This window comes from Manis javanica, chromosome 3, assembly GCF_040802235.1.
Source record: "Manis javanica isolate MJ-LG chromosome 3, MJ_LKY, whole genome shotgun sequence".
NCBI classification, from domain to species: Eukaryota; Metazoa; Chordata; class Mammalia; order Pholidota; family Manidae; genus Manis; species Manis javanica.
In genome coordinates, this window is record NC_133158.1 from 16,242,023 (window position 1) to 16,269,458 (window position 27,436).

The window sequence follows — 27,436 nt, forward strand, 5'->3', positions numbered from 1 at the left end:
TTGTTATTTTAAAATCTTTATTTAAATCAAATCCATGCTCTTTATATTATCTTTCATTTAAACATAAAATAACAATCTAATTAAAATCATATATTTAGCCCTTTACAAAACATGAAATTAAAGTTGTTATAGCTTAAAACTGAATAGTTAGGTTAATTTTTAAATGAAAATGAAAAATTATGATACATAAGAACATGAATGTATATATACTAGACAAATGGTAATAAAACAAAATAAGGATATCTGCAGTCATTCTCTTTTTTCTTGTGGCTATTATCTAAATACTATAAATCATATGCTTTTAGTAAGCATTTGAATAAAACTTTCATTTAAGAAATCTAATGTCAATTGAGAGATCATGAGAACAAAATTTTCTTGAACATTCTTTTTACTTAACTACAAACTCTCATGTATATTTCCCTAGGTCAAAAATTACCCCTATTTAGAATATGTTAAATCACAATATAGATACATGTGATACAGTCCCATATGCTAAACACTGTACAACTAGAAGTTCTCAATAAAGAGGCCAAGGAAAATAAAGAAATGGTAGTCTCTAGTTAGCTCCCCAGGAGTTGGAAGGACACCCATAATCTCTGCTTAGTTATCTATATGGAAAACAACAATGTTCACACCTCTTTTACTCCCTTGTTTTACTTTTGAAATTGTTACAATTAATAGTATCTTTCTGTTCTCTTTCAAGAATGGAAACATATGATTAAAAACTTTTTTCTTATCCATTAAAATATATTATTTTATGAGAATGTGAAATAGAGAGGTTTTAGAGACAAACAACAGAATACAGCAACCAGTATTCGATAGGTATTCTGCCACTCAACAGGTTTTCAAGAAACTGATTCAACATACCTTTTCCACTATAAAGATATTGAGAGAACTAATCATATCATAAAATAAGATCAGCACGACAGCTATTAAATTTGGAAACAGAAAACCAATTATGGTAATATACAGCCAGAGATTTATAGCTGTTCTCAGTTGTTTATTATTTTTAAATAAATTGAAAACATCTTAAAATCTGAAATTGATTTTATTAATGTATATGAGGACCAAGAAAAGAGAATGTTTAATATTATGAAATTAAAAAGTATAGGAGCTTTACTTCAATCTTTCTCAACTGTTTTCTTTCTTCTCCACTAATGGATATTTTAAAAGAACAATTTTATAATTCCTAAACTCTAGTTTCAAATGCTTGACAAAATTTTGCAACTTAAGTTTCCTATATTTTCTAATTTTGTACATTTCTTATTGCTATCATTCTTGTTATTCCTTGTCTCCCCTGATTAAAAAAAAAAAAATCAAGCTGACAAAAAACTCTTACATTGCTTTTCACCACTAAAATACAATTAATTTTGTGAATTTAGCTCACATCAAACAAGTACTTATTACTGCAACAAAGCAGAGATCCAGTGACCGAAATACTGTCTGGAATACAAAAATTAGGTCACTTGAATTGCTCTGAAAAGCATTCCAATTTCAACACACCTTGCTTTTAGCTATATTCCAAAGTTCTAGTGTTTAAAATGTAACTAAATTTAACTAGAAATTAGCGTTTTTATTTGCAAGTAAAAGCAGCTAAATGACTTTCAGTAAAAAAAAAATGTATCAAAATATTCAGAAGTCTAAAACACGGCATGGTTAACTTTTGAACAAAATAACATTTGGAAGAAGGCATAGGTATTTTTTAAAGCTATTCCACACTATTTTTGTGTTTAAAGGTTCCAAAAAAAAGGAAACAATAAATTACACAGAATTGCAAAATGTCATATTTAAATTAACCCCTAAAATTTCTTAATTTTGTTATTCTGTAATATCAAACATTCATTTTTAATGTACCAAAAATAAGGCTTTACAAATTGTGAACAATTTATTTTTGAAGAGAAAATTACGTTAATTTTATTACTTTTAGATTTATTTTTTAGGGTACTAAAACAACACCTCTTCAAAAATCACTTAAATGTTACTGATACCATCACAAAATCAAAATAAGTAAATTTTTCTCACTCTTCACTCATGCCTAGATAACTCTGAATAGCTACAGCTTTCTCCAGATAGATACCAAAATTTGTGCAGACTTATTTATGGAATCTGGGTGAAATAAATTTTCAGACCACAAAAGTTTTAAAAGTTTAAATTATTCACCCTTTAACTTCAGACAGTGTCAGTGTGACTTCTACTCTAAAAGAAAAAAAAAGTAGTTCAATATTTAATAACCACAGGTTTAATTTTACTAGAACACTAATATCTGTTTCCATGAGTAGTAATAAGGTATGTTGAAGATTTAAGTGTGAAAGATTTCAAAGTTTCAATACATTAATATCACACTTTAAATGTCCTTAATATATACAAACACATATAAATTAGATACAATTAGATTATATATCTACAATACAATATATGAACACCACTCTCCTTCCCTAATAATATTGTAGGATGATAAAGTAATAAATCTCTGTAGTATTCAAGGCAAACAAAAAAAAAAGGATGCTTTAAAAAATAAATCTTTAAAGAATAGTTCCAAAAAATAAAGTTCAAATATTGCACAAAATAATTTAACTGCAAGTATTACTATATACTATAAAACAGTTTTTTCAATTTTTGAACTCTACAGCAAATTCCATTCTCTAAGTCTATAAAAGAATTTATTGGAAGTCTGCATGTAAATACGAAATGTTTTTTACATTCAGATTGATGGGAATGTAATTTTTAGAAGTTAACTGAGCCTTTGTCGTAGAAGTTCATCTATTTGGGTCTTATACATATTTTTTACATCTTCAAGATCTAATCGGAGTTCTTCGGCTTCTTCTGCTTTTTCCCCATACATCTGCAGAATGGTGTTGTACCTCTGATCCAAATCCTACAAAATACATGTGTTGACGATTTATTAAGTAACCCTACTAACATCTTTAATATTATATTTACATTATAAATGAACAGTACACACATTAAAGTCTAAAGTCAGCTTTTATAAAAATTCAACTCATACTCCAATCTGTTGGAATAAACAGCAAAAAATTAAAACAAAAACAGAAACAAAAACCTAAACCAAGTGGCTATCGCTCTTACCATCTCTCTCCACTGAATCTACTCTTCTCCCTATATATAGCTTAATCCATCTCTCTCATTATTTTAAGCCCATTTGATGAAATTTTAGTCTCTGGTTCATTCTGGTTTAAGTATTACCTGGCACTTACACCACAAGAAGAGTCAAAGGAAAACATATTCTCATATACGGGGTAACATTGACTCCTAATAACAAATAAGCAAATTGTGATGATATCTGTAACATCAATGAACAAAATACTACTAAGATCATGCAAAATGCAGTATTAGTAAATGAGTCTTGGACAAATAAAATCTAGTTATTTTCCTATGCTGGGACTAACCATTATTGTAAAAAATACTTCAGGATGAGTAATGGAACAAAGAAGATAAAAGATTCTTTAAAGTTCTTTACTTAAATATTATTCTTCTTTAATTTTCAAGGAAATCATTAACATACATAAATGCATTTTATGTAAATTAAAAATAGGACATTTAATGTACCTGGATCAAAATACTTTAGAATCATCCTTAAATGAAGCATACTTACTCTTAGCTGAGTTCTAAGTTTGGGTACTTCCTTTACTTTCTCTTCAAGGTCATCATTTTGATTTGTTAATTTAACTAGCTCTTCAGCCATTATTGAACGTGTTTTTTCTAGACTGCCAATTTCTACCTGAGAAACATTACAAAAAAATAATTTAAATTGAGATATATCTTAACACTTCCACTAACGTATTTAATGTGCTATTTTTGCAGAAATAATTACATCAACATGTAACCATGGGTTAGCTCTTTCTTAGATAGAGCAAATAGTTACAAAAAAAGGGTTTCGTCTTTCCTCAGAAGTATACCATTAAGGCTTACCAGGAAAGGGAGATGAAGAAAATCCAATCATCTGTTTCAAATAATGCAACCCTGTATTTTTCTGTAATCTCAGGAAAGAACATATATTTCAGTCTCTCAATTACTACAAAAACTAAGAGAAAGGAAAACATACTTTAATATTGCCCCAACTGTGTAGCTCATATTGATAAAATCTACCGTCATTACTAAAGAAGTTAATCTGGACCCTCAATCAAGCACAGCATATAGGGCTACACAAACAAACAGGTATGAAAAGTATTTTCATTTATTTTTTTCCAATTCAAGAACTTCTTTAATAGAGTAATATTTTTAATATATGATAATATAATGATACTTTTGAGTGTATCAAGTTTAACACTGAAAATAGGTAAAACATTTTAACATTTCTCACTGCATTAAATTTGTTAAAAGCAGGTAAGATGGGAGGATGCTCCCTTCCCACTTACGGATGTTTCCTTTTGTATGCAGGATTCTACCCTCTCCCATCATCTTTACTCATTCCTCACAGGGAGAGCTGGAGCAACTTATCTAAGTGGTATCTCTGGAAAGAATAAAATGGGAATGCTCATCTCAGAAATTTATCTTCTTTTCACGCTTGGAAAAGGCTCCAGAAGGAGTTCTCTGCTCCTGGATGCCTGTATGTCTTACCGGGCAGTTATACAACACACAGGAAGGCTTATTACAGCCCAGCATTTCCTACGACAGAGTAGGTAAGTCTCCCTGTCCTGGCAATCAGTTAGCTGGCTTCTTTGGCTTATTTTTCCAACTAGTCTTTTTCTTTTGATATCATTAACATACACTTACATAAGAAACACTGTGGTTACTAGATTCCCCCTATAATCAAGTCCCCACGACATACCCCATTACAGTCACAGTCCATCAGTGTAGTAAGATGCTACAGAATCACTACTTATCTTCTCTGTGTTGTGCAGCCCTCCCTGTGCCCTCCCCCCACATTATGGGTGCTAATAGTAATGCCCCCTTTCCCCTTATCCCTCCCTTACCACCCATCCTCCCCAGTCCCTTTCCCTTTGGTAATGGTTAGTCCATTCTTGGGTTCTGTGAGTCTGCTGCTGTTTTGTTTCTTCAGTTTTTTCTTTGTTCTTATACTCCACAGATGAGTGAAATCATTTGATACTTGTCTTTCTCCGCTTGGCTTACTTCACTGAGCATAATACCCTCTAGCTCCATCCATGTTGTTGCAAATGGTAGGATTTGTTTTCTTCTTATGGCTGAATAATATTCCATTGTGTATATGTACCACATCTTCTTTATCCATTCATCTACCGATGGACACTTAGATTGCTTCCATTTCTTGGCTATTGTAAATAGTGCTGCAATAAACATAGGGGTGCATCTGTCTTTTTCAAACTGGACTCCTGTATTCTTAGGGTAAATCCCTAGGAGTGGAATTACTGGGTCAAACAGTATTTCTATTTTTATTTTTTTTTGGAACCTCCATACTGCTTTCCACAATGGTTGAACTAATTTACATTCCCACCAGCAGTGTAGGAGGGTTCCCCTTTCTCCACAGCCTCACCAACATCTCCAACTAGTCTTCATCATGAATAGACGTGATATGTTTTGGGCTTCATATGCCACTATTTCATTTAATTTCTCAATTTGCTGAGAATTCAGGTGGAAATGAAGAGTGCTACTTATTGGGCCTCAAAATTTCATTTACTTATATAACACATTTAATTTTCCCAATACCTGTAAATGAGTAATTTCTCCTTCCCTTAGCTTTAGCTGAGACTGTAGATTTTCAATAATGCTTGACCCTGCTCCCATCCTTACAGCATCATAAAGATTGCTTCCATTTGCTGAGACAGACATTGGTCCAAATGAGTGATCATGAGGCTCATCCTATGTTAATTAAAGAAAGCACATGTAAGTCATTCAGTTATTTCAGACTGTGTTCCATTATAAGACTCAAACAAACTGGTCCTGTCAATTCTTGCTTTAAAATGTTGTTTTAAATCTTGCTACTCTTTTCCAAGGCAGAAAATCATCTGTATTTTCTCAGTGCAATTAGCACTCCCTCACAAATATTCAGATAAATTGCCAACAGAATGGTGAGGTCATGGTTGATAGTCAAACTGCTATCAGCATATTCCCATTATCACTTCTCAGTTTAAGAACTAAGCACATATAAGAAATAAAGCATTATCGCTTCTCGGCCTTTTGGCTAAGATCAAGTGTAGTATCTGTTCTTATCAGTTTAGTATCTGATACATCCTCTATCCGAGGACAATATATTAAATGGATTTTTGGAGCAGGGAGATGGAATAGGAGCTTGCTCTGTCCACTCCACGCATCGACCTGGTATTGCAGTACTTCCGGGAACGGTGCACCCGCTCCAGGGGGGAATAAAAAGAAAAACAAAAAAAAGAAATAAAGCATTACCTGGGATAGAAAAGATGTTTGTAGTCCTGCCATGTCAACTCCACTAACGGAGCTTGAGCGTGAAATTGTGGGCGTGCTAGAGAGAGAAAATGGCTTCCTTTCCTTAAGGAGTAAAAAAAATACAGTTCAGATTAAAGAGTAAAATGATAAATAAAAAAGTAAGAAACTTTTCTGGAATTAATGACCAGGACTCATCATAATTTCTTCATAAAATGCTACAAATGTGATTTCTGAAGTCTAATCAAAGGCACAATATTTAGTAATTTAAAAGTGTAGATAGACTTGGTCAAATCATCTCAAGACCCATTTCCATTACGGCATAATCTGGTTCCTTTTTAATGTAATGAGAATGTTTTTGTTGGAACAATTATATGGACTGTTCATATTATGTACAGTACCAATTAAACCTATTTCTTTAGAATAAGACTACATATGAGTTTTACAAAGCACACACAGCTTCTGGCTTGTCCATTTAAATTCTAGTGTATTTTTAAAAATTCCAAATGAACTCAAAAAGTAATTTCAATGTATACATAGGAAATTTTACTATACTATGCTAATTACCAAGTACATTCCTATCTTTCAAATGTAGGAAACTAACTTTACAAAAACTGCCAGAAAGAAAGTGAATTAACCAGTTTTACTCCCAAGGTGCCTATAGGCCAAATAAAAACCACAAAATTCATTTAGAAAGGAGCAAGAGTTTCTGTAATTCAAATCCTTGAAATCGCAGATCTCTTTGGATAAACTCAAGTTACTTTAGATCCATCCACTCTGAGCAGGACACTGATTACATTACTATAAGTCCTCACTCAACTTTTAGACATAAGATTTTAGACATAAGAAATGGTATTCATAAAATACAGCTAAAATAACAAAACAGTCAATGATTAACCACAACTACTCACTAACCAAAACCAAAGCAAAAAACACAACTGAGTACCTTCTCTTTCATTGCTTCTTGAGTGAAGATTGCTTTCTTCCTTTCTTGTTCAACTTTCATTTTCTCCATTTCTAACTGACTGTTCAATAGTGTCTAATGGAGACAGATACAGTCAGATAATTTCTGTAATACTAAAGCCTCATTGTAAGTCAATCTCAGAGTTAGGAGCATGAAGTATATACTCCTATTTAACTACTAAAAACCAAGTTCCAAAAACAGTAACATTACCCATTTCACCTTGTCATCTCATTAGTTCACTACACCATCCCCAACCATTTCCAATGGAAGCCCTAAGAGGGCACACTAATAGAAATACCTTTTCTTTCTTTGTCTCTTCAAGTGTTCTTACATATTCATCTTTTAGGTTTTCTAATTCAACCTGGTACCTATTAAGCCAAAGGGAATTAAACAAAACAAAAAAATGATAGTAGAGACTATTAAAAACTCACTACTTTATTAACTCGTTACATATTTAGTAGTCATTTTTATTACTAGCTTTATTTTCCAAGTATATTTCCTGATGATATGGGTTTTGTTCAAAAGCTGAACTACTACTTTTATGCATGTTACTTATTTGTGCTCTGGGTTAAGATTTCATGTAAAAAAAGACTTTCTAAAAAGAATTTTGAATATCATCATCCTATTATAGGTTCAGATTCTACAAAAGCTTGTTAGGGGAATCTATGAGATGTTTACAAAAGTTCAGATACTTTACTTTATAAATCATTTTTACCTACTTTCTTTAAAAGTAAAATTTCTAAGGAAGAATTCAAAGGATTAAAAACACACTAATATAGCCTTAATATAATTGCAGATAGATGGATGTTACAGCTTGTGGTTCCAAAGAGCCCAGACATTTATTTAGAAAGACTGGAACACTGCTAAAACCATTGTAATAGAAAAATAACTACACTGAGTGGTCTCCAAACTATTTTATGGTTATAAATTCCTTTTAAAAATCAGATTGAAGTGCCTTTCCCTGGAAAATGCAAATACATACAGAACATGCCGCACAATTTCAAGAGACTTTGTAAGGTTTATTAAATCCCAGTATTACCTTGCTATAAAATCCTATTATTAATAACTAACTTTAAACACTAAAAGCTTGCATTTTTAGTTCTCAGTGCTATGAAGGTAAAAAGCCAATGACATATTTTTATAAATGCTTCAAAGTGTCATGAAGCTACCAAGAATAAAACTGAAGAAATATGCGCACCTATTATTTTCATCCTCCAGTTTTCTTAGCTTATTTTTCTCTGACTCTAGGTGGGCCTGAAATCTACTGTTTTCCTGTCTTAAGAGAGAATTCTGTGACTCCACGGAGGACATCTGAATTTTGTTGGCAAGGAGTTCTTCTGTAGCTGCACGTTCTCTTTCAACTGCTGCTGCCAGCAAGGTCTGGGATTCACCTGATTGTAGGATAAAAAAGAAAAGCCAGATATACATACATATATCCAAGAGGCCAAGATATCAAGCAGATTTTCACTTCAAACTTTTAGTGACCTAAGTAACCATATTTAAAACTGTGACTATTTATTTCCTAAGGCAGGACTGCCTACAGAGAGAAAAGAACCAATCTGAATTTATGTATGGATTAACCTTTTTCCCCAAAATACTTCAATCTGAAAGTAGAGTCATGTATTAAAAGAGTAATGGATCAACAGATGGTGCATTAGATATCCATAGGCAAAAAAATGAACTTCACTCCATATATAAAAACTAACTCAAAATGGGTCATAAACTTAAGTGTAAAACAAAACTATAAAACTTTTGGGAAGAAAGCATAGAATAAATCTTCAGTATCTAAGGGTAGGCAAAGAATACCTAGGTTTGACACCAAAAGCATGAGCCATAAAAAAAAAAAAGGATAAAATGGACTTCTTCAAAATCTTAAGATTTTGTCTATGTAAACTGGATGAAAAGATAAGCTATAGATTTAGAGAAAATAAATGCAAACCACATTATCTAAGACTAGTATCTAGGATATAAAAAGAAGTATCAAAACTCAACACTGAATACAAATAGTCCAATTAGATAAGATAAGAACAATTAGAAAATGGGCAAAGGATAAGATCAATTCACTGAAGATGTACAAACAGAAAACAAGAACATGAAAGGATGTTCAACATCATTAGTCATTAGGGAAATGCAACTTAGAATCACAATGAGATACCACTACACACCTGTTCAAATGACTAAAAATATCTGTGACAACACAAAATGCTGACAAGGATTTGGAGAAACTGGATTACCCTCAAAGATACAGCCACTTCAGAAAACACTTTAGCATTTAGCATTTTCCTAAAAAACTACACATGCAACTACCCTTACAACCCAGCAATGACATTTATCCAGAGAAATGAAAGTTTATGTTCATACTAAAACCCATACATGAATGTTCATAGCATCTTTACCTTTATAGACAAAATCTAGAATCAGCCCTGACATCTTTTATCAGATAAGTGGTTAACGAAAATGTAGTACATACATACCACAGAAAAACACTCAGCAATAAAAAGACTAAATCATTAATATACACAGTAACTTGGGTGAATCTCCAGGGAATTATATTGAGTGAAAGTGAATCCCAAAATGTCTTATATTTATTAGACAATTCTTTTCATAAACATTTTGAAATTCCAAAATTTTAGAAATGGAGGATGCATTAGTGGTTGCCAAGGATTTGGAACAGAGAGGGAAGGCCACAAGGGTAGTTTAATTGTGGTCATAAAAGGGTAACATGTGGGATCTTTGTGGTGTTGGAACTCTTCAACATCTTGACTATGGTGATGGATACATGAACCTATACAATGATAAAATTGCATAGAACTTAATACACACACAGACACACACACACAAAAATGAGTAAAAGTATAATGGGAAATCTAAATAAAATCAGTATGTTGTATCTATGTCAAAACACTATTTGATATTACAGTATAATTTTGCAAAATGCTAACATTTGGGAATATTGGGTAAAGTATGAAGGCGACCATTCTGTATTATTCCTTATAACTGCAGGCAAATCTACAATTTCCTCAAAAAATATATTAGCAAGTAAGATGCTGAGATTTCACTAAGGCAAGATTTCTCATTTTTTCCCCCCACTAAAGTAGACCTAATAATATCTCTATTTCACATCTTATATTCTATTTGATATTGTATCTATGCTCCTATTTATAACAGCACTATATAGTCTGTCCTGTGACTTTTCCTATGTTATAGCACAATACCAGACATCCCTGAGAGTATACAACCTCCAGTTTGAAAACCACAAAATAACAGCTTCTAACTTTCTTTTGCTGCTAAATAAATATTCATTTCAGAAAGCATCATTTTCAGATGTCTCACATAACAAATGGGTCTCAAGAAATTGTCTTTGATAAATGGCAGATCGAACATTTATATCTGTAAATTAAATACATGAAGCTCTAGAGCTCACCAAATCAGTGATTTCTTTTTTTTAGCAGATGAATCCTTATCCAGATAAAATCTTACATGGAACTTGAACAAAATGAAACAAAAAGCAAAAAAACAAAGGAGGTACTACTTTCATTAACAACACAAAAAATGAGGAGCCCAACACCATATTTACCAAGCTTCTCTCTTACCATGACCACTAGTCCTAAGACATCTAAGGGATCTAGTGAATACTGTTTGAAAGCCATGAATCTAGTTCACTCCTCATAATTTAAAAGCCACTTACCCAGAAAAGGTAAGTGGTTTGCTCACTGATTGGATGAATGACTGAAACAAAACAAAACATAAAAACCCAGAGTCGCATGTCTCCTGACACCATTCAGGTCTGCTTGTATCACTATAGCATGAAGTCTCTCAAATTACAGTTAGTCTTAGGCATAAAATGGATATGTGAATTTTTCAAGGATTTGCTACCTTCTGGAATATCTAATATAAACATATGCTACCTATCTGTACTTCAATAAACATTTTGAAAGAATAATTTTCTGTTTTTATCAGCAGCACAGAAAGACAACCTGGGCCATTTCTGAAAAAAAGAATCTTAAGACTCCATAGCACCTGACTACTAGAATTTAACCTGATCCTCCTTAAATGTGTCACTGCTCTTCAAATTCTACTACTGACTGGAATTACATCTGATCTTTACCTCCAACACTATTGCAGACAAGGTAGAAAGGATCACATTTAGCAGTGAACAAGAAAAAAATTCTGTGCAATAGACTGTAAAAATGAATGAAAAAATGATAGGCAAGTATTGTAGACAGTATCTGACACATTTCATAAAGGAAAACAAATACTATGAACCAATTAAGATATCAGAAATTAAATGTAAAAGAAGAAAAGGTGTAAAAATCTCCAAGTTAGATACATAATGTAACTATCAGACCAAAGGAATTTCAATTTTATACCATTATCCTAATTCTACAAACAAGATGAAAGGACGTCTTCATTGAGCTTAAGAACTAAAGTAGTTACCAAGCCTCTCAGAAAGATTCTTCTCTAACTTCTCCCATGACGATGTCTGAGACCCTAGAGTTGCTTGCAAATTTTCTATCTGTCGAAGCAATGGTCTTGTTGTTGACGAAACACTTTGACTCAGTTCTTGGTTTCGATTCTCTGCTTCCTGGAGTCTCTGAATCATGAAATTCCTAAGTCATTACCACCGACAGCAATAAAAACACTAAAAACAAACCTTACGAAAGATTTCTGGGAAAAAATTATTTCTCCAAGGTAGGATTTGTTTTTCATTAAGCTGTTTTCCAATTATTCAATCCTTAGAGTACAGCTGCACAACAGTGTACCTAAGTGCTTCTTTACAAAGTATTTCTAAAGAAAGCCTTTAATTACCATAAAATAAGAGTATCATGCAAACCTTCCACGAGTTGCCTCCTCATCCACATATTACCAAGTATTATAAAACAGAAAGATCAGTCTCAGCTGTTTTCTCACCTTTTTTCTGTGCATGTTCACTGACTGAAAACTAATAGAGTACTGGCATAAAATAATGACAGACTGATAATAAATAGTAAACTGATAATAGCTATTACAAATGAAAAAACAATACTGAATGCACAATTTATGATAAAACTATTTTATATAAAACAAAATAAAAAAATTAGAGCTTTTCTAATATATTTTTAAGATGCCCACTTGGATTTTATTCACATAAGCCACAAAAATGATAAACATGGCAGTATCTTCTCAATTCTCTGAATATTACTCAATGAGTCATTCCTTACTTCTAGGAAAACACATCTTGAATTTGTGCTTAGGAGACTGTGACAGTACCTGCTGGAGTTCGCTGATCTCATGGCGTAAATAATCCTCTTTTCTGGCAGCTGCTTGTTCTGCACGTTGTAGTGCCAGCCGAAGGTCCCCCACCTGTATGAAAACAACCAATACACTACTACAAACAGTATCGAAAGATTACCTATAACTTCCTAACCACATATTTTGTGTTATGTGTAACTGTTCACATATAATACTCTATGCTATCCAATGAGCTTTTACATACAATTATCACATATCCATTCACCAAACAACTCCAAAAGTGTATGTATAGTCAATATGTACTTAGAAAAATGCTATGTAAGGCAAAAAAAAAAAAGGCATATAAATATGTACAAGACACAGCTACTGCCATACAATATAGGAGAGACAATAAATCCATAAATGTTTGCAATGTGAGGTACACTATGATAAGAGCTGTGAGAGCTATAAAAACAAGCTGCTTACAGTCATACACAGCTGGACATACTGCAAATTGCTATCCTTCTGGCAAATCATTATGGCAACATGTTAAAAGAATCATCAGACTTTACAAATTCTTAACCTGGTCATCCTAGTCCTGAGAATCTACTCTATGGAAGCAGATCTAGCTACATTATTAGCTAGACTAACAAAAATAAAACAGGAAATAATCTAAATATCCATCTGTAGTAATCTATTTTTCCAAATGCTGATGCAACAAGAATATATCCATTGAAAATTATAATGAACATTAAAAACATGTAAAAATTTATGATTAATCTTAAAAATGGAAAAAATATAATGTTTATGATATCAGTTATTTACAAAATGTGTACATGGAGATAAGGACAAGAAGGTAATACACAGTACTTATAAAAGTACTTATAAAAGATGAGACTTTATGATTTGTAGTCCCATTACACTCTCTCTCCCATTCCCCAATTTTTCTTTATTATTGTTCTAGCATATTTTTAATTTAAAGTATTAACAGTTTACCTATCCTAGTAATAGAGTGGTAGAAACACATGGGGTTTATGGGCCATACATGATTTAAAATAGCAAAATATTAGGAACAATTGACTAAACAATGGTATATTCACACAATGAAGTGTTGTGTAAGTAAAAACCGTAAAAAAGAATTTTTTTAAAAAGCTCTTTTCTACTATGGAATGATTACCAGGATATATTTTTAAGAAAATAAAGAGAGCCACAAAAACAGTCTAAATAGTAAACTATATTTTATGTTAGAAGGATGAAGAAGATATAAATAAATATGTGTGTAAATATATATATGTATGTGGGGGGGTGGTATGTAAGTAAATAGATAAATATTTTTTTTTTCTTTCATTTACAAATAGAAACACTGAAAAAATAAACCAAACACTAATAAAATAGTTACTTACAGGCAAAGAAAGGGAATGGGAAGGGGCTAAATTGGAAGTAAATGGTGTCTCAATGTATTTTGTTGTGTAGCTCTCAGCTTGGAATCATGTAAATGCACTACATGTTCATGTAAAGTTAAATCAGAAGTGCACTGAGGTGAATAAGGAAATAATAGTCTTTTGAACAAATGGTGCTGGTATCAAAACACACAAAAGCTCTAACTGTGAGAGCTAAGACTATAAAACTTATAAGTAAACAGGTGAAAACCTGCATGATGCCCAATCCACAAGCAAAAAAAGAAAAAACAGGTAAGCTGGACTTCATCAAAATTAAAAAACTTCGGTGCATCAAAGGACACAATCATGTAAGTAAAAACAACCTGCAGAGTGTAGAAAATGTTTGCAAATCCTGTACCTGATCATGGTCTAGTGTGCAAAATATATAAAGAACTCTTGGAACTCAACAATAAAAAGACACCTCAATTTAAAAAATCGGCAAAGGATTTGAACATTTGAATAAATATTCAAGATAATATGTGGCCAATAAGCACATAAACAGATGCTCACATCAGTAGTATCTAAGAAAATGTAAACTAATACCACAATCAGATATCATTTCACCCCCACAAAATGGGCTCTAATGAAAAAAATAGATAATAATAAATACTGGCAATGACCTAGGAAAATTGAAACCCTCACATATTGCTCGTGGAAATCTAAAATGGTGCAGCTGCTGTGAAAAAGTTTGACGGTTCCTGAAAAAGCTAAATATAGGGTTGCCACATGACCCAAGAGTATAATCTAGAAGAATTTAAAATATATGTGCACACAAAAACTTGCAAATGAATCATCACAGAAGCACCCATAATATCCAAAAAGTGAGAATAACCCAAATATTCAAAAACTTATGATTTCATAGGCAAAATCTAACAAATTTTGTTTTCCTCCTTCATCTGAAGTACACGGGTTCCCATGTTACGAATTAGCTCAGGAGTTACATGAATTCTCCTGAAATAATATGCACTGTTTAGTATTTATCTGCATGTATTTCTCTAGTAAGAGGATCCTTAGTTTTCACAATATTCTCAAATAAGTTTAAAATTCACAAGAAAATTATGCAATATACCGGTAAATTATAAGCATCACTTGAACAGTTTAAAAAAACAACACAACTGATTTAAGCATAGCACAATCCAGTACTTTTAGGAAAATGCCCAACAGTATCATAAAGGATATGTAACACATGTGCCACTATGTAAAGCTGGATTCAAACCAACTCATTAATTCATTAGGTCATAGATTCATTAATTCACTGAATTGCAGAGATCTAAAAGCCTCATTTAAGTCATCATCCACTGCTCACTTGAATTGCTAACGTTTCTTGCTGCTGACGGGCAGCCTCTTGGGCCTTCTCTAGGGCGGCAGCCAGCTCTTCCTTAGCCTTCATTTCACGACTCAGGGCAGCCTCCTGTGCCTCACTCTCCTTTGCGGCATTGGCTTTGTGGAGATCAGTAAGTTCCCTTAAAAAATCACATCAACAATTGTTATTTAAAATAATATACCATTAATTACACAGACAATTAATGAAGTTTCCATGCAGAGTACCCTGAGAGCTACACAGTGATGGAGGATTTACCACACAGTAAACACTGACTATGGTAAGGACTCTGCTGAACTTGCTTTGACCAGTTACAAGTTGATATACTTGGTGTCAGTGGTCAGGTACCGGAAAACTATTTCTTCAACATCCTGCTCTGATGATCGATTTGAAATGGGTTGTACATTTGTTCACTTTCTTACTTGTATGCACTATCTAGAGCAGCCTGTATACTTCGGTTCTTTTCTTCAAGTTCATCCATGTCTGCTTGAAGTCGGCCAAGATCCTTCTCTTGGCGTTCAACCACAGAATTTAGTTTTTTAATATTTTCTCTATGTTGTTTCTCAACCTCTTCTTTGCCATCGAGGACCTGTATTATAAAAACAAACAGCCATGTTTTTCAATAAATAGCACCATGGTAAATAACTGTATTCCAGGAATCCCAAGTATTACAATATTAAATAAAAATCTTTAACATTCATCTATTAAATTGTTTGAAAAATTCCTCCACATGACATACCCCAATAATTCCAAATGTTCACAGAGGAAGCAATTATATTGATATGCAGAGAAGAGTTAATATTCACCTGTTTTAAATGCTGCAGTTCTTCTTCTAGCTCTTTTATTTTCTTGTTCAGCTTCATAATAATATTTTCATTCTCTTTGTCTTTAGCTCTTAATTTCTTAATGATGTTAGAATTATGCAGTTGCTGTTTTGAAAGCTTTTCTCCTGACAAGGGCAAAAAAGTATAAAATCAAATAATGATTCTCTAAGAATCTGAAAAGAATGTTTTATCTGATCAGTGACATAAAATGATAGAATTTTTTTATTTAAAATATCTGATATTTTTTAAAATAAGTACAACTGACATAATATCCTAATACTTACAGGTGTACAACACAGTGATTCAACATTACATATATCAGAAAATGCTCACCACGATAAGCGTAGTTACTATCTGTCACTACACCAAGTTCTTACAATATTTTTTACTGTATTTCCCATGTTGTACCTTTCATTCCTGTGACTTAACCTAGTTTCTAACTAAATGTTTTTATCTCCTGATCTTCTCCACCTATTTTGTCTATCCTGCTACCCCCAAACCTTTCCGCGACTGTTTGTTCTCTGTATCTATCTATAAGATTCCAAATATTGAGTGAAATCATATGGCATGTCTTTCTCTGACTTATTTCCCTCAGCATTATGCCCTCTAGATCCATCCATATTGTCACAGATGGCAAAATTTCCCTCTTTCTTACAGTTGAGTAATTTTCCATTGTATATATATATATATATACCACACCTTCTTTAAATATGGTAGAATATTTTAAAAACCAATAGTGTCACCACCAATGTAAAACTGATTTGGACTAGAATCATCAAGGAATCCTACAATTATTAGTTGGAAGGATGATGGGAAACAGGATATTTACAGTCTTAAAGAATCCTTCCACACATTACTCAGGAATTACAAAGAGGAAAATGTGCTCTTACAATGGAGCAATCTGGCTGTTACCACATAACCAAACATTCAGTTTTGGCATCACCAGCTGTGGTACAGGCTGACATGTATGCACTGATGGGATGGAGTGGCAGGGGCACAATATCACCAATGAGGGGATTGTTTCCAATTGTCCTCAAACACTTACTCTGGAAAGTCACTTAAATTCAGTGATGTAGGCACGAAATGTTCATCCCACAACTATTTGTAGTATTAACATTTTAGAAATTAATGTACAACATCAGGAAAACAGTAAAACGAATCATGATATATTCACATAATGGGCTTTACTATAGCCATTAATAATGATATCAAAGAATTTAAAGGAATAGGGAAGTGTAAGATTGCAAATCAAATATATGATCTTAATTATGTTTAAAAATGTATTACAATGCAATAAAAAGGTACTAGAATAATAGTTCCTTATAAAACTGGATTATGATTTTTTCTTTCTTCATATACTTACTATAACTTCAATAATTTCTACAAGTAGACAAGTATTTTTATTTTTATAACTAGGAAACCTTTAAGAAAAATTCACTTAACCACCTTTTCACAATTTCCTATGATATTATAGAGAAATTAATTCAGGATACATTTGCAATCATTTATCTCATGAAGGATCTTTAATTTCCATATGCCTACTAATTATAAATCTTTTCACAGTGTATTTAATAACTGAAAAATCAAAATGTGAATGTAATGAAAAATTTACTATTAAATGCCAGAACAATACAGTGATACCAAGCTAAAGATTCAGATACTATATAAATTCCAGAATTATAACCTTCGAATACCTTGGTTTAAACAACAGGCTCTAAAACTTGTTACAAACTTTCTTGGGGAAGCACAAATTTCTATTTATTTTTCAAGAAGTTATTTTTTACCTTTTAGAAACAAAAAGCTGCATATATTCCTGTCTCTATGCATCTTGCTTCCCTTTCTTCCATAAGTTATGACCTACCATTTCTGAGGTTGAGGTCCAATTCCTTACTGCCAAATTATTTTTTATTAGGGAATAGCAGCTAGTCACTTTGGCAGATATTCGATATTCTTCCTGTTCTTACAAAAGTTTTCATAATCAATCAGATACCCACCTTCTTCCATCAATCCTCGGATCTGTTCATCTTTCTCTTTCAAAAGGTCTCCAGTTTCACTACTATTTAATCTAGTGGCAAGTTCTTCTTTTATACTTTTGATTTCCTAATTTAAAAAAAAATGTGGATACCATAAAGAATTACTTTCATTTGGGGCATTTTCCCAATTTTTTTCCATATTCAAAGAAGTCACCAATAATCACATTTTCTATAAGAATCCTTAAGTTTTGTTCTGGTAACCTGAGTCTATTTCCTTGGTTAATTAAGACTAAGTGAACAGCTTTGAAAATGATACAGAAAACCTGAATTCAGATATAAACAGATTTTAATATGAGAATGGAAATGCTACATAGTAAGTTAACTTTCAGTCCCCATCCTTGGTAACTCAATACGTATTTTCCTCAGTTAAGCATTATATTTGGAACATTTCAAATAGCATGTGTGCATTTCTCACTGTATTTCTTTTCCTCATCTAAAACTCACTCCCCTTCCTAGTGTGTTGTGAAATGAGAAGTAAAACATGATTATATAAGGTTCAATCTACTTTAATAAAGAGGTTCAACAAAAACATGTCAATAGAGTTTATCTTTCAAAACTACAATGGAAAGTATGCTGATATTAGAAGTGTTCTGACTTAGTTTGATTTTACATGATGCTCTGAAACTAAACAATCACTAAAAACAACAAATTTTTATTTAGTAAGTATTTAAGCCATGCTTTGTACCCATTATCATTTCATCCTCACAACCTTCCCATGAGGGAGGCACTTTACTGAGTAAAGTTTGATGGCCAGAGAGCTATTAAATGTAAGAGTTACACTTTGAACCCAGGTGTGTGAATCCCCAAAGACCATGCTTTGAACTATCCAGAATATTACTGTCCATTTTCCAACTATCAAAATTTGATTAATCCATCAAAGTCCGGTAAGAATGTCCTGTCTTCCATGAAATCCTCCTCAATTCCCCTGGTCAGAATTCAACCTCTCTGACACCATTCCAAACTGCTTATTCATCTCTATATATAACGTATTTCATTCAGTTGATATTATCTGTCTTCCATTACTAGAAAAGCAAATTCTTAATTTAAGGTAATTCCTTTCACCTTTAAATTGCCTATGGATCCTAAACAGGAGGTTCATACATGGCAGTGTATATAAATTGTGTTAAAACTTAGGGCCCAAATTTTTCCCACCTATATTAATGGTTTGTATCTATTTCATATTTACAACTCAAAGTGCACTAAGGAAACAAGCATCACTTAAAATCTAATTTCTTGATTAGATTAGTGCAGATGGAATACAGTAGGATCAAGAAGAGGTAGGTTGGCAATGTAGTCTCAGCTTATTGTTAGTGTCTGAAATGAGCTAATTAAAACAACCAGACAGATGGAAGTATATGACATATTTCTTCTGTAAGAGTATAGACATAAAAGTAATAAATAAATAGTAACATTAACATTGGTCAAGAGGAAAACATCCTAAATTAGAAGAGCAGGTGCTGGAAATGTTATTACTAACAGGATATAAGCAACAATTACTAACCTTAGGTGGTTACAAATTCCTGAAATAGCCAACTGTTCCAAATTATAAGAATTAGAACAATGGTTCCCAACCAGGAATGCTTTTGCTCCCAAAAAGACATTTGACAATGTCTGGCAGCATTTTCAATGATCACAACTGAGGCAAGAGTGGTTAGAGGTGGAAAATGGAGAGGGGAGGCTGATGCTCCTATATTGCAGGTAGGGGCTTATGATGCTGATAAACACCCTACAATGTACAAGGCATAAAATTATCTAGCACAAAATGTTAATAGTGTTGAAGCTGAGAAATCTTACATTAGAATAAACCAACATTATGCCTCCCAGGAGTCACTAGCCATTAACAATTTTTATTTTAAAATTACTTTGACTTGAAGAAATATATATATATATATGATTGAAGCAGTAGGAAAATAAATACGACTAAAGATCTTTTTTTATTTGTATAGTCCATTTAGATTTAAGTGTTATTTATTCTGATGGAATTATCATATACAAAAATTATTGTAGTGATCCTTTGCTAGTATTTTGCAAGGACTTATACATAAATCACACGAATATTTGCTTCATTTTTTTTAAGTATCAAAAATCTGTATTCTAAAGGTATTGAAAAATCTATTAAGGGGTCAATATGCTACATGGTATCCTTTTCATCTTCTTTTTCTAATATCAAAATATAATGATGCATTCCTCAAAAATCTGTGTCTCTATAGAGTTTAATTAGTGTGACTTAAAAAGCCATTACCTTTTTAGCAGCATCTCTCTCTTTGCAGGCTAGCTGAACTTTCTTTTCTGCTTCTGCAATCCTTTGAGTAAACTCATCTTTCAAGGAAGAAATGCTGATGCTTTCTTCTTTCACTCTGAACATTTCACTAAATTTAAAATAACACTGAGACTGAGGATAGTTGTTTATATATTCCAACAATAACAAGATCAACATGAATTCAGTTTGCAAAACGAAAATAATATTGTCTTCAAAATGTGCCTTATGAAAATAGATTACTTTTAGGCCTGCTAACTTTTAAGAGAAAAATTACCTGCTTAATTTATTTTAAAACATCTCAAAGAAAACCCATTAGATACTGAAAATGTCACCAATATTTGACATGGAAAATAAGAATACATTTTTCATTTTTGAATCTTATTGTGTCACATTTTACCAATCACCTCCTTAAAGCAAACCAATACTAAGTAACTTTTTAATACCAGTTTTCTTTAAATATATGTTTTAGATCTCTAAAATTGAAAGACTATTAATAATAAAGGGAAAGAGGTTTGTTTTGATAGGGTTTTTGTTTCTGTTCTTTAATGCCAAAGGTAATATAATGGTAAAGATATTTTGAGGAAAAAAAACTAATCTCTAAGGTTAGAACTGAAAGGCTATTCAATTTTCAATAATTACAAACACATTAAATTATAAAAAGTAAAACACATTCTTAAATAATAACCAAGTATCTGAGCCTCTACCAAATGTGTAAAATTATTCACATGTATAAAATACTTACTCTTTCAGATTATCATAGGCTTCTTCTAGAAGTGCTTTTTCTTTACTAAGAGATAATAACTGAGCCTCCCTTTTATCCAGTTTCTCATTCAGAAATTCAACTTTCTGGATAAGGAGAATATACAAAGTCAAACATTTAAATTTAAAAGGCCATGCAGCTAATGGGTTGTTAAGGTGACCTAACAACTATAACAAACAGAAAAACAACATCTCATAAAGAGAATTAAAACAATATTGCGAACACAGTGGAGAGAGAACAAGAACTCATATACAGCTGGCAGAATATAAATTAGTACAACCACACAGCTGTTAGGAGTATAAAATAGCAAATCTTTGGAGAACAATTAGGCAACACCTAGTTAAAGATCTACATACACTTTCATGTAGAAAATTCCACTTCTAGGTATACCTTAGAGAAGAAATTCTTGCTTAAGTGTACAAGAACATTTAAGGCAGTGTGTCTGTGTATAACATCAAACATCTAGGAACTGTGTGCATATTCACCAAAAGAGGGAAATAGATGCAATCAAGAGATCAAATGGGGGAGTCAAAGCCTCTAGTAATCTTCTGTATCTTAGTTGGGTAGTGGATATACAACTGTCTGTTTTTCCATTTGCATTATTTTTTAATGCAAACATGTAATTTTTAATACAATATATTCATTAAAAAAAGTAATTTTAGAAAATATCCAGAATTTACATAAAAAATTTTTAATCTCCAGAATATATCAGTATAAAGCTAAACCAAAAGGGATGGTTAGAATAAATTATTGCTTGGTCCTGCTGAAGCAATGATAAATTTGTGTATGAGGGGAGGAATGCTGACTTTTTCTACTATAAAGAAGCCTTACCTGATTTAGGTCTAGATTAATTTAGAAACCACTTACCTTCTGAAAACAGTTCAAAAATATCTTATTGATACAAAATATTGTTGGTTTCTAAGAATTCAAACTGCTATTACAGATACAGCATGGCATTTTGTTTGTGAATAAGATTAAACCGAGGTAACAGAATCTGGCACTTTTTTTACATTAAATAATTCAATACATGGCACTTACAGGACATTTCTTCAAGACATCCTATATCTCAGAGGCGTCTATTAAAGATGCCAGATCCAACTCAATTTCTATATCTAAAAATCATAGGAAAAACCACAACTGTGACTTCATGTTAAGGAACTGACACCATTTTCCTTTTTCACATATCAGGCAGAAGCAATCTGTCATTCTTACGCAATGCCTTTGTTCCTTGGACATTCCCCTTTTTATTCATGTAAGACAGCTATCAGTAGAAGTATCAAAAATAACATAAATGAGAAAACAAACTGAATCCATTAATAAAAATGGGAAAACATCAATAGTTAAAGACTAAATTTTTCATTTAAGATTTACAACAAATAATGTGAACATGCAAAAAAATTTTGATATAAGAAAAGCCATATAATATTTAGACTTGTTTTAGCAATTCTATCTGTAAAGGAGTTGAAGATATGTGTAAACATATGACAGTCCTTTGCAAATTGACAAATTAATGAGCATACTGTAAGAGAATTTTAAGGTGATAAGGGCTCAAGAGTTGAAGGTGTAAGAAGGAAACTTTTAGGCTAAGTTATACTAGGAATATCAACTCATGTTACCACAGCTGCCTGGAGGAATTTTAAATAATTAAGTATCAATAATGCTTCCATATTAAGGTCCCTCCTGCACATTTAAATGGCAAAATATCTTTTTTTTTTATACCTGTCTTTTTAAATCAGTACAAATCATTGTATGTCACTGAATATTAAAAGTAATGATTTAATCTCTGAAAAGCACATCCAAAAGTCCCCTTCTGCTTTCTAGAGTTACCTTGCAAACATCTTCCTTCTCAGAAAGTGCCTCTGGCTGACTTTCAGCAGCTTCACACTGCTTGGTCTCCTTGTCTAAGACAGTATGTCCTTCATTTATTGGTGAAGAAACCAAGGTATCAGGCTGTTCACAGTTAACAGGAGTTGCACTTCGTCCACTTTCTTCCATTTCTGTTTCTTCAGTGGGTATAATTAATGTTTCATTTGCTTCTTCAGATTTTCCTTCAACAGATTCAACTATTTTAGTCTTTGGAGTTGAAGGGTTAACTACAATAGGTACTAAAGCATATCCTTTGCCTGACAATTCATCATCTGAATTGATTTCACTTACACTACGGCTATCTAATGACTGTACACTAAAGGAGTCTATTCTTTCAAAAGCATCAGATGAGCAACAGCTCTCAGTGAGTTTTTGGAAATCATCTAAACGATTATACTCAGGACAAGCAGATGCTGAGAGAAGCTGAAAAGATGTTTGCATCAAGTGAAGACTTGATTTTGAATCTGTTGTCTCTTGTCTTGAACTTGCTGAGCTCTCGCTTATTACGCTCTCATGATCTAAAACTTCAATATCACTGGTGGTAGAAGTACCTGATGAGAAGGTGCTAACAGGAGGAGAAGGTGTATTACTCTGTCTGTCTTCATGTTTTTGCTCCTTAGGTTCCAAAGGCATGTCCTTTGTTTCTTTTGTGAGAGACTGCGTAGACATATTAGATGTAGACATATTATTAGATATGTTTTCCCTGGTTATTTTCACATTAATTGCACTTTCAGATACTTTCAGAGGCATGACTGACACCTGCATATCAGATTCTTTATTAATAGTTTCTTCATGCCTGCCTTCAGTTTTAGGTGACATACTATCTAATGCCAGACCTTCCCCGGACACACATGGAGAAGGGTCTTTTACTTTTGACTCCGTTGTTTCACTTGTTCTTGACTGCCCAGTGTGCAACGATTCCTGTAAGGTGTTTTTCACTTCTTCTTCTGGCCGTTGTGATTTTGCTGGCGGTTTTGATACCACTGGACTCTTCTGAATGGCCTGAACATCTGCTGGAGACAGAAAGGCACTGAAGAAATTTTCAGATTCATCTACCACAGTTCTCCGAACTGGCTTTGTAATTGCTTTTGGAGAGGCTACTGGTTGACTCTGAGGTTCAGTGATGGACTTTAACCCCCAGGTTGATGTATCCCATCCTCCGCTGACAGGAGGACTTATTCCTTTGACCAAAAAAAAGAAAAGTAAGAAAAAATTACATACATATATTATATTACAATCATTATAGAAGTTAAAATAGATTTTTAAAAAAAGAAAACCTATAGAATAAAACCTATAATTTGCACCTGTTAAATTCCTTGCTTACTAGTTCATGGGTTAACTTTGGGAAAAATGGTGTGGATTTGTCCAAGAGGAACTAGGAGCAAAGACAAAAGACCAGAGTGAGCGGATCTACCAGAAACAAGTATGTTTCTCTCCCACAACAAATTAAGAAAGTAATGGCTTATATTATATCACCTATGCTAAGTGCAAGATTCATACATGATGTATCTCACCATCATAGGCAGTATTATCACTTACAGGTGCCCTGCAGTCATGGAAATTGACCCTACCTTCTATTCAGCTAACTTCATATTAATTTTATTCTTGTATTTTCAACTAGAAAAACATAATTATGAGCTAGACAAAGGGCAAAACTCACAAACTGAACCCAAAATACTGGTGACAAATGTCCTTTCCAAGATCAAAGCAAATTGATGGTAACAGTAACCTCTAGAGGACAAATTCTTTTTTACCCACTTAATGAAAAGCTCATTCTCCAAGTGCCACTCTCCAAACCCACTCGACAAGAAAGTTTTGTTCCCTTCCTAAATTCCAAATGGTGTCAGCAGTTAGAAGCTCATATGAATTTCAGAAATGTGCATTTTTTAAAAGATGTATTGGTTTTTGAAACAGATGGTAGTTTACACTAAGATTTTAAGAAACACTAAGGAGAAATTAACTACTTTCTGGGTAAAACTTTTTTTTTTTTGGTAAAACTTTTTAAAAGGTCATTTTATCAGTCACAGAAATAGATGCTACAAAAAAACCTGATGATAAAAAGAAATGGCATATCCGCTTAAATAAAGCATTTTCTTTAAAAAAAAATCCTGCCTTTTCTAAATTCAAAAGCGAGCAGAATTATCACGAATCATGCACAATTAGAAGTTAGTGCAGAAAGCACAAATACCTAAAAGCTCTTAAAAATGATCAATCCCTATATTAAAGTTTATCCTTCAGTATGACTTCAGAGGTATGTAGAAAACTTTGCTTTGGGGACAGTTTTATACCCATTTGTTCAGTATGTGAAAATAAAAAAAGGAGAAAATCAAAACTAAAGATGCAAAAAAACAAGCATGATTAAGTCTTCAAATTAGTTGATAAAGTCATCATAATGAATGAAGAAGTTAAATTTGCCTCTTGGAGAATGTTTCATATAAATTTCAGTATTATCTGATAACCAGTTCAATTACTCCATTTTAAACTTTGGTAATCTTTGAGTGACATGTAAAACACGTGATCAATAAACATTTATGGTATTTCACTAAAAGTTGAGTCTATTCTGGATACTCTATTTATAAAAAATGAATCATATAGCATGATTCAAGCCCCAGGTTTCATAAAACAAGTACGCTTTTATTTAAAACTTGTCTTCTTTAAAGTTCAGCCATTCAAATGTCAGGTAGGTAGGCATGAAAAAGGAAGTTGAGCTACTCAACCAGGCCATATAACATCTTGTAAAAAATAGTAAGATCATGACAGGACATACACACGTGAACCAATAATCTTTATAGGTACCAAAAACTTAGGTCCTGACTTCAACAATATAAAATTAAAAGCAGAAACCAGAAAGGAGTAGTAGAGAGTAACAATTCTTTTTCACACCCCGAGAAATCTACAGAATCTTTACCACACACACCAAAATGCTAAACTGTTCCTTAAACTTGAACCAAAAGCGACTGAGGATCCCGGAACGACTAAGCTCAACGAATCTCACAAAGAATGATACAGTAATTTGTAAATAAATTGTGATGCAACCCAAAATTGACGGGCCATCGTTTCCACGGGTGACATCGCCAACATATTCTGCCCCTCGCTCGCTGAGTGGCCTAAAGGAAGTTACTTAGCCTTTCTGAGCCTCGTTTTCCTCTTCTGTAAAACATGGATAATAATGAACCTAACCAGGAGCTGTTTTGCAGATGAGAAAGCCATAAAAAAGCACATTTTGCGCCCCCAAGCACGAAGTGCTCACTTAATGTTAGCAATTGTTCTTCCTGTCTCTGTTGAGTGACTTTAGATCTTGGCTCCAAACAGTGCCCGAAGCGCGCAGCAATTCCAGCCCTGGACGCGTGTGTTTGCAGCTACGTCCAGGGACGGCGTGAGGACAAGACAAACAAATCCAGTCCCCGTCACCCGAAGCCGGCAGGACCCTCACTCAGGGCCACAGGCAAGGGGGAACCTGGGGCTGGATTCTCCCTCACGGAAAAGGCGAAGACCATCTTACAGACAAAATCGGCGTGCGTGGACGGGCTGGGGAGAAATACCTTCCTCGGAGCGCTCTCAGCGCGGAAGGAACCCCGCCCACACCGTCACCTGTGTGCCACCCAGACAACCGCGCGAGCCCAGGGACCCGGCGCCTCCCCCTCACCCGGCTCTCCGTACGGAATGGTCTCGGCCCAGGCGCTCGGCTCCTCTTCCTGGATGTCCAGGACCCTGTCGATGGACTTCTGGGCCTGGGACAGGGCCTGCTTCGCGAAGCTGGAGAGCTGGGAGGCGTTGAACCAACTCATTTCCCCGCCTCAGGCGGCAGTGCCGCGGCTGCACGGAGAGGGAAGGCCGGGGGCCAGGCCGACCGGCCTCAGGCCCGGGGAGGTGCGGCGGAACAGCCTCGCCCCCTTCTTCAGCCGGCGGGCCCCGTCAGCGAGTGGCCATGACCCCAACGGTCTCCCCCGACCCCGGACGCTTCCCTCAGCACTTCCCGCACAGCTGAGACAGGCGCGAACTGCGCGTGCGCTGGCTCCTTCCACGTACACAACCACCAAATCCGGGAGCCCAGAGTTCCGTCAAGAGACGGAAGAACAGGAGGGGAACGTTGGCGTCACATCCGGGAGCCCAGGATTGCCATTAGTTACCGAGGAACGCGGAACCTTTCCTATTGACACGATTCCCGATGTAGTGCGGGACCTCTCAGCCACCGGCGAAACCAGCCGCCTACAGAGACGGATTCCTCCGGAGGAACGAGTTCGTTCTGTGTGCGTTCCCTTCTAGGAAATAGCTCACGTATAAGAGCTGGAGCCTTGCCAACAGTAATTCAAAGTGAAGCTTGGATCTTGCATTTCTCTTAGCGTTTCTCAAATATTTAACCAGTTCTGCGGTAATTTGAGACTTAAGTCGGAACGCTGGGTTTGTATCTGCCTAAGAATACCAGAC

The 27,436-nt window shown here is 33.9% G+C and overlaps 1 protein-coding gene and 1 non-coding gene across 4 annotated transcripts; one reads left to right on the top strand and one right to left on the bottom strand.

Annotated features, from left to right (window-relative positions):
• TMF1 (TATA element modulatory factor 1) lies at positions 1-27,014 on the bottom strand. 3 transcript variants are annotated; one of them, XR_012128959.1, is made up of 18 exons: positions 26,655-27,014; positions 22,970-24,189; positions 21,125-21,228; positions 20,365-20,491; positions 18,084-18,189; positions 16,072-16,214; positions 15,688-15,854; positions 15,251-15,407; positions 12,545-12,637; positions 11,732-11,888; positions 8,493-8,685; positions 7,593-7,662; positions 7,277-7,369; positions 6,334-6,435; positions 5,641-5,793; positions 3,928-3,988; positions 3,611-3,736; positions 1-2,875 (listed from the first exon to the last, which is right to left on the bottom strand). XR_012128959.1 is itself a non-coding variant. In XM_037019242.2 (17 exons), the coding sequence occupies exons 1-17, from the start codon at positions 26,794-26,796 to the stop codon at positions 2,732-2,734; spliced, it is 3,297 nt and encodes a 1,098-aa protein (XP_036875137.2). In that variant the 5' UTR covers positions 26,797-27,012; the 3' UTR covers positions 1-2,731. The 3 variants fall into 3 exon arrangements, 2 of the variants coding, with proteins under 2 accessions (XP_036875137.2, XP_036875138.1); XM_037019242.2 differs by lacking the exon at positions 3,928-3,988 and having other exon boundaries at positions 26,655-27,012; XM_037019243.2 differs by lacking the exons at positions 1-2,875; positions 3,611-3,736; positions 3,928-3,988 and adding an exon at positions 3,998-5,261.
• LOC118972575 (U2 spliceosomal RNA) lies at positions 6,096-6,286 on the top strand. Its single transcript, XR_005061608.2, has one exon. It is a non-coding gene; the product is annotated as a U2 spliceosomal RNA (small nuclear RNA).
• Positions 27,015-27,436: the final 422 nt, after the last annotated feature.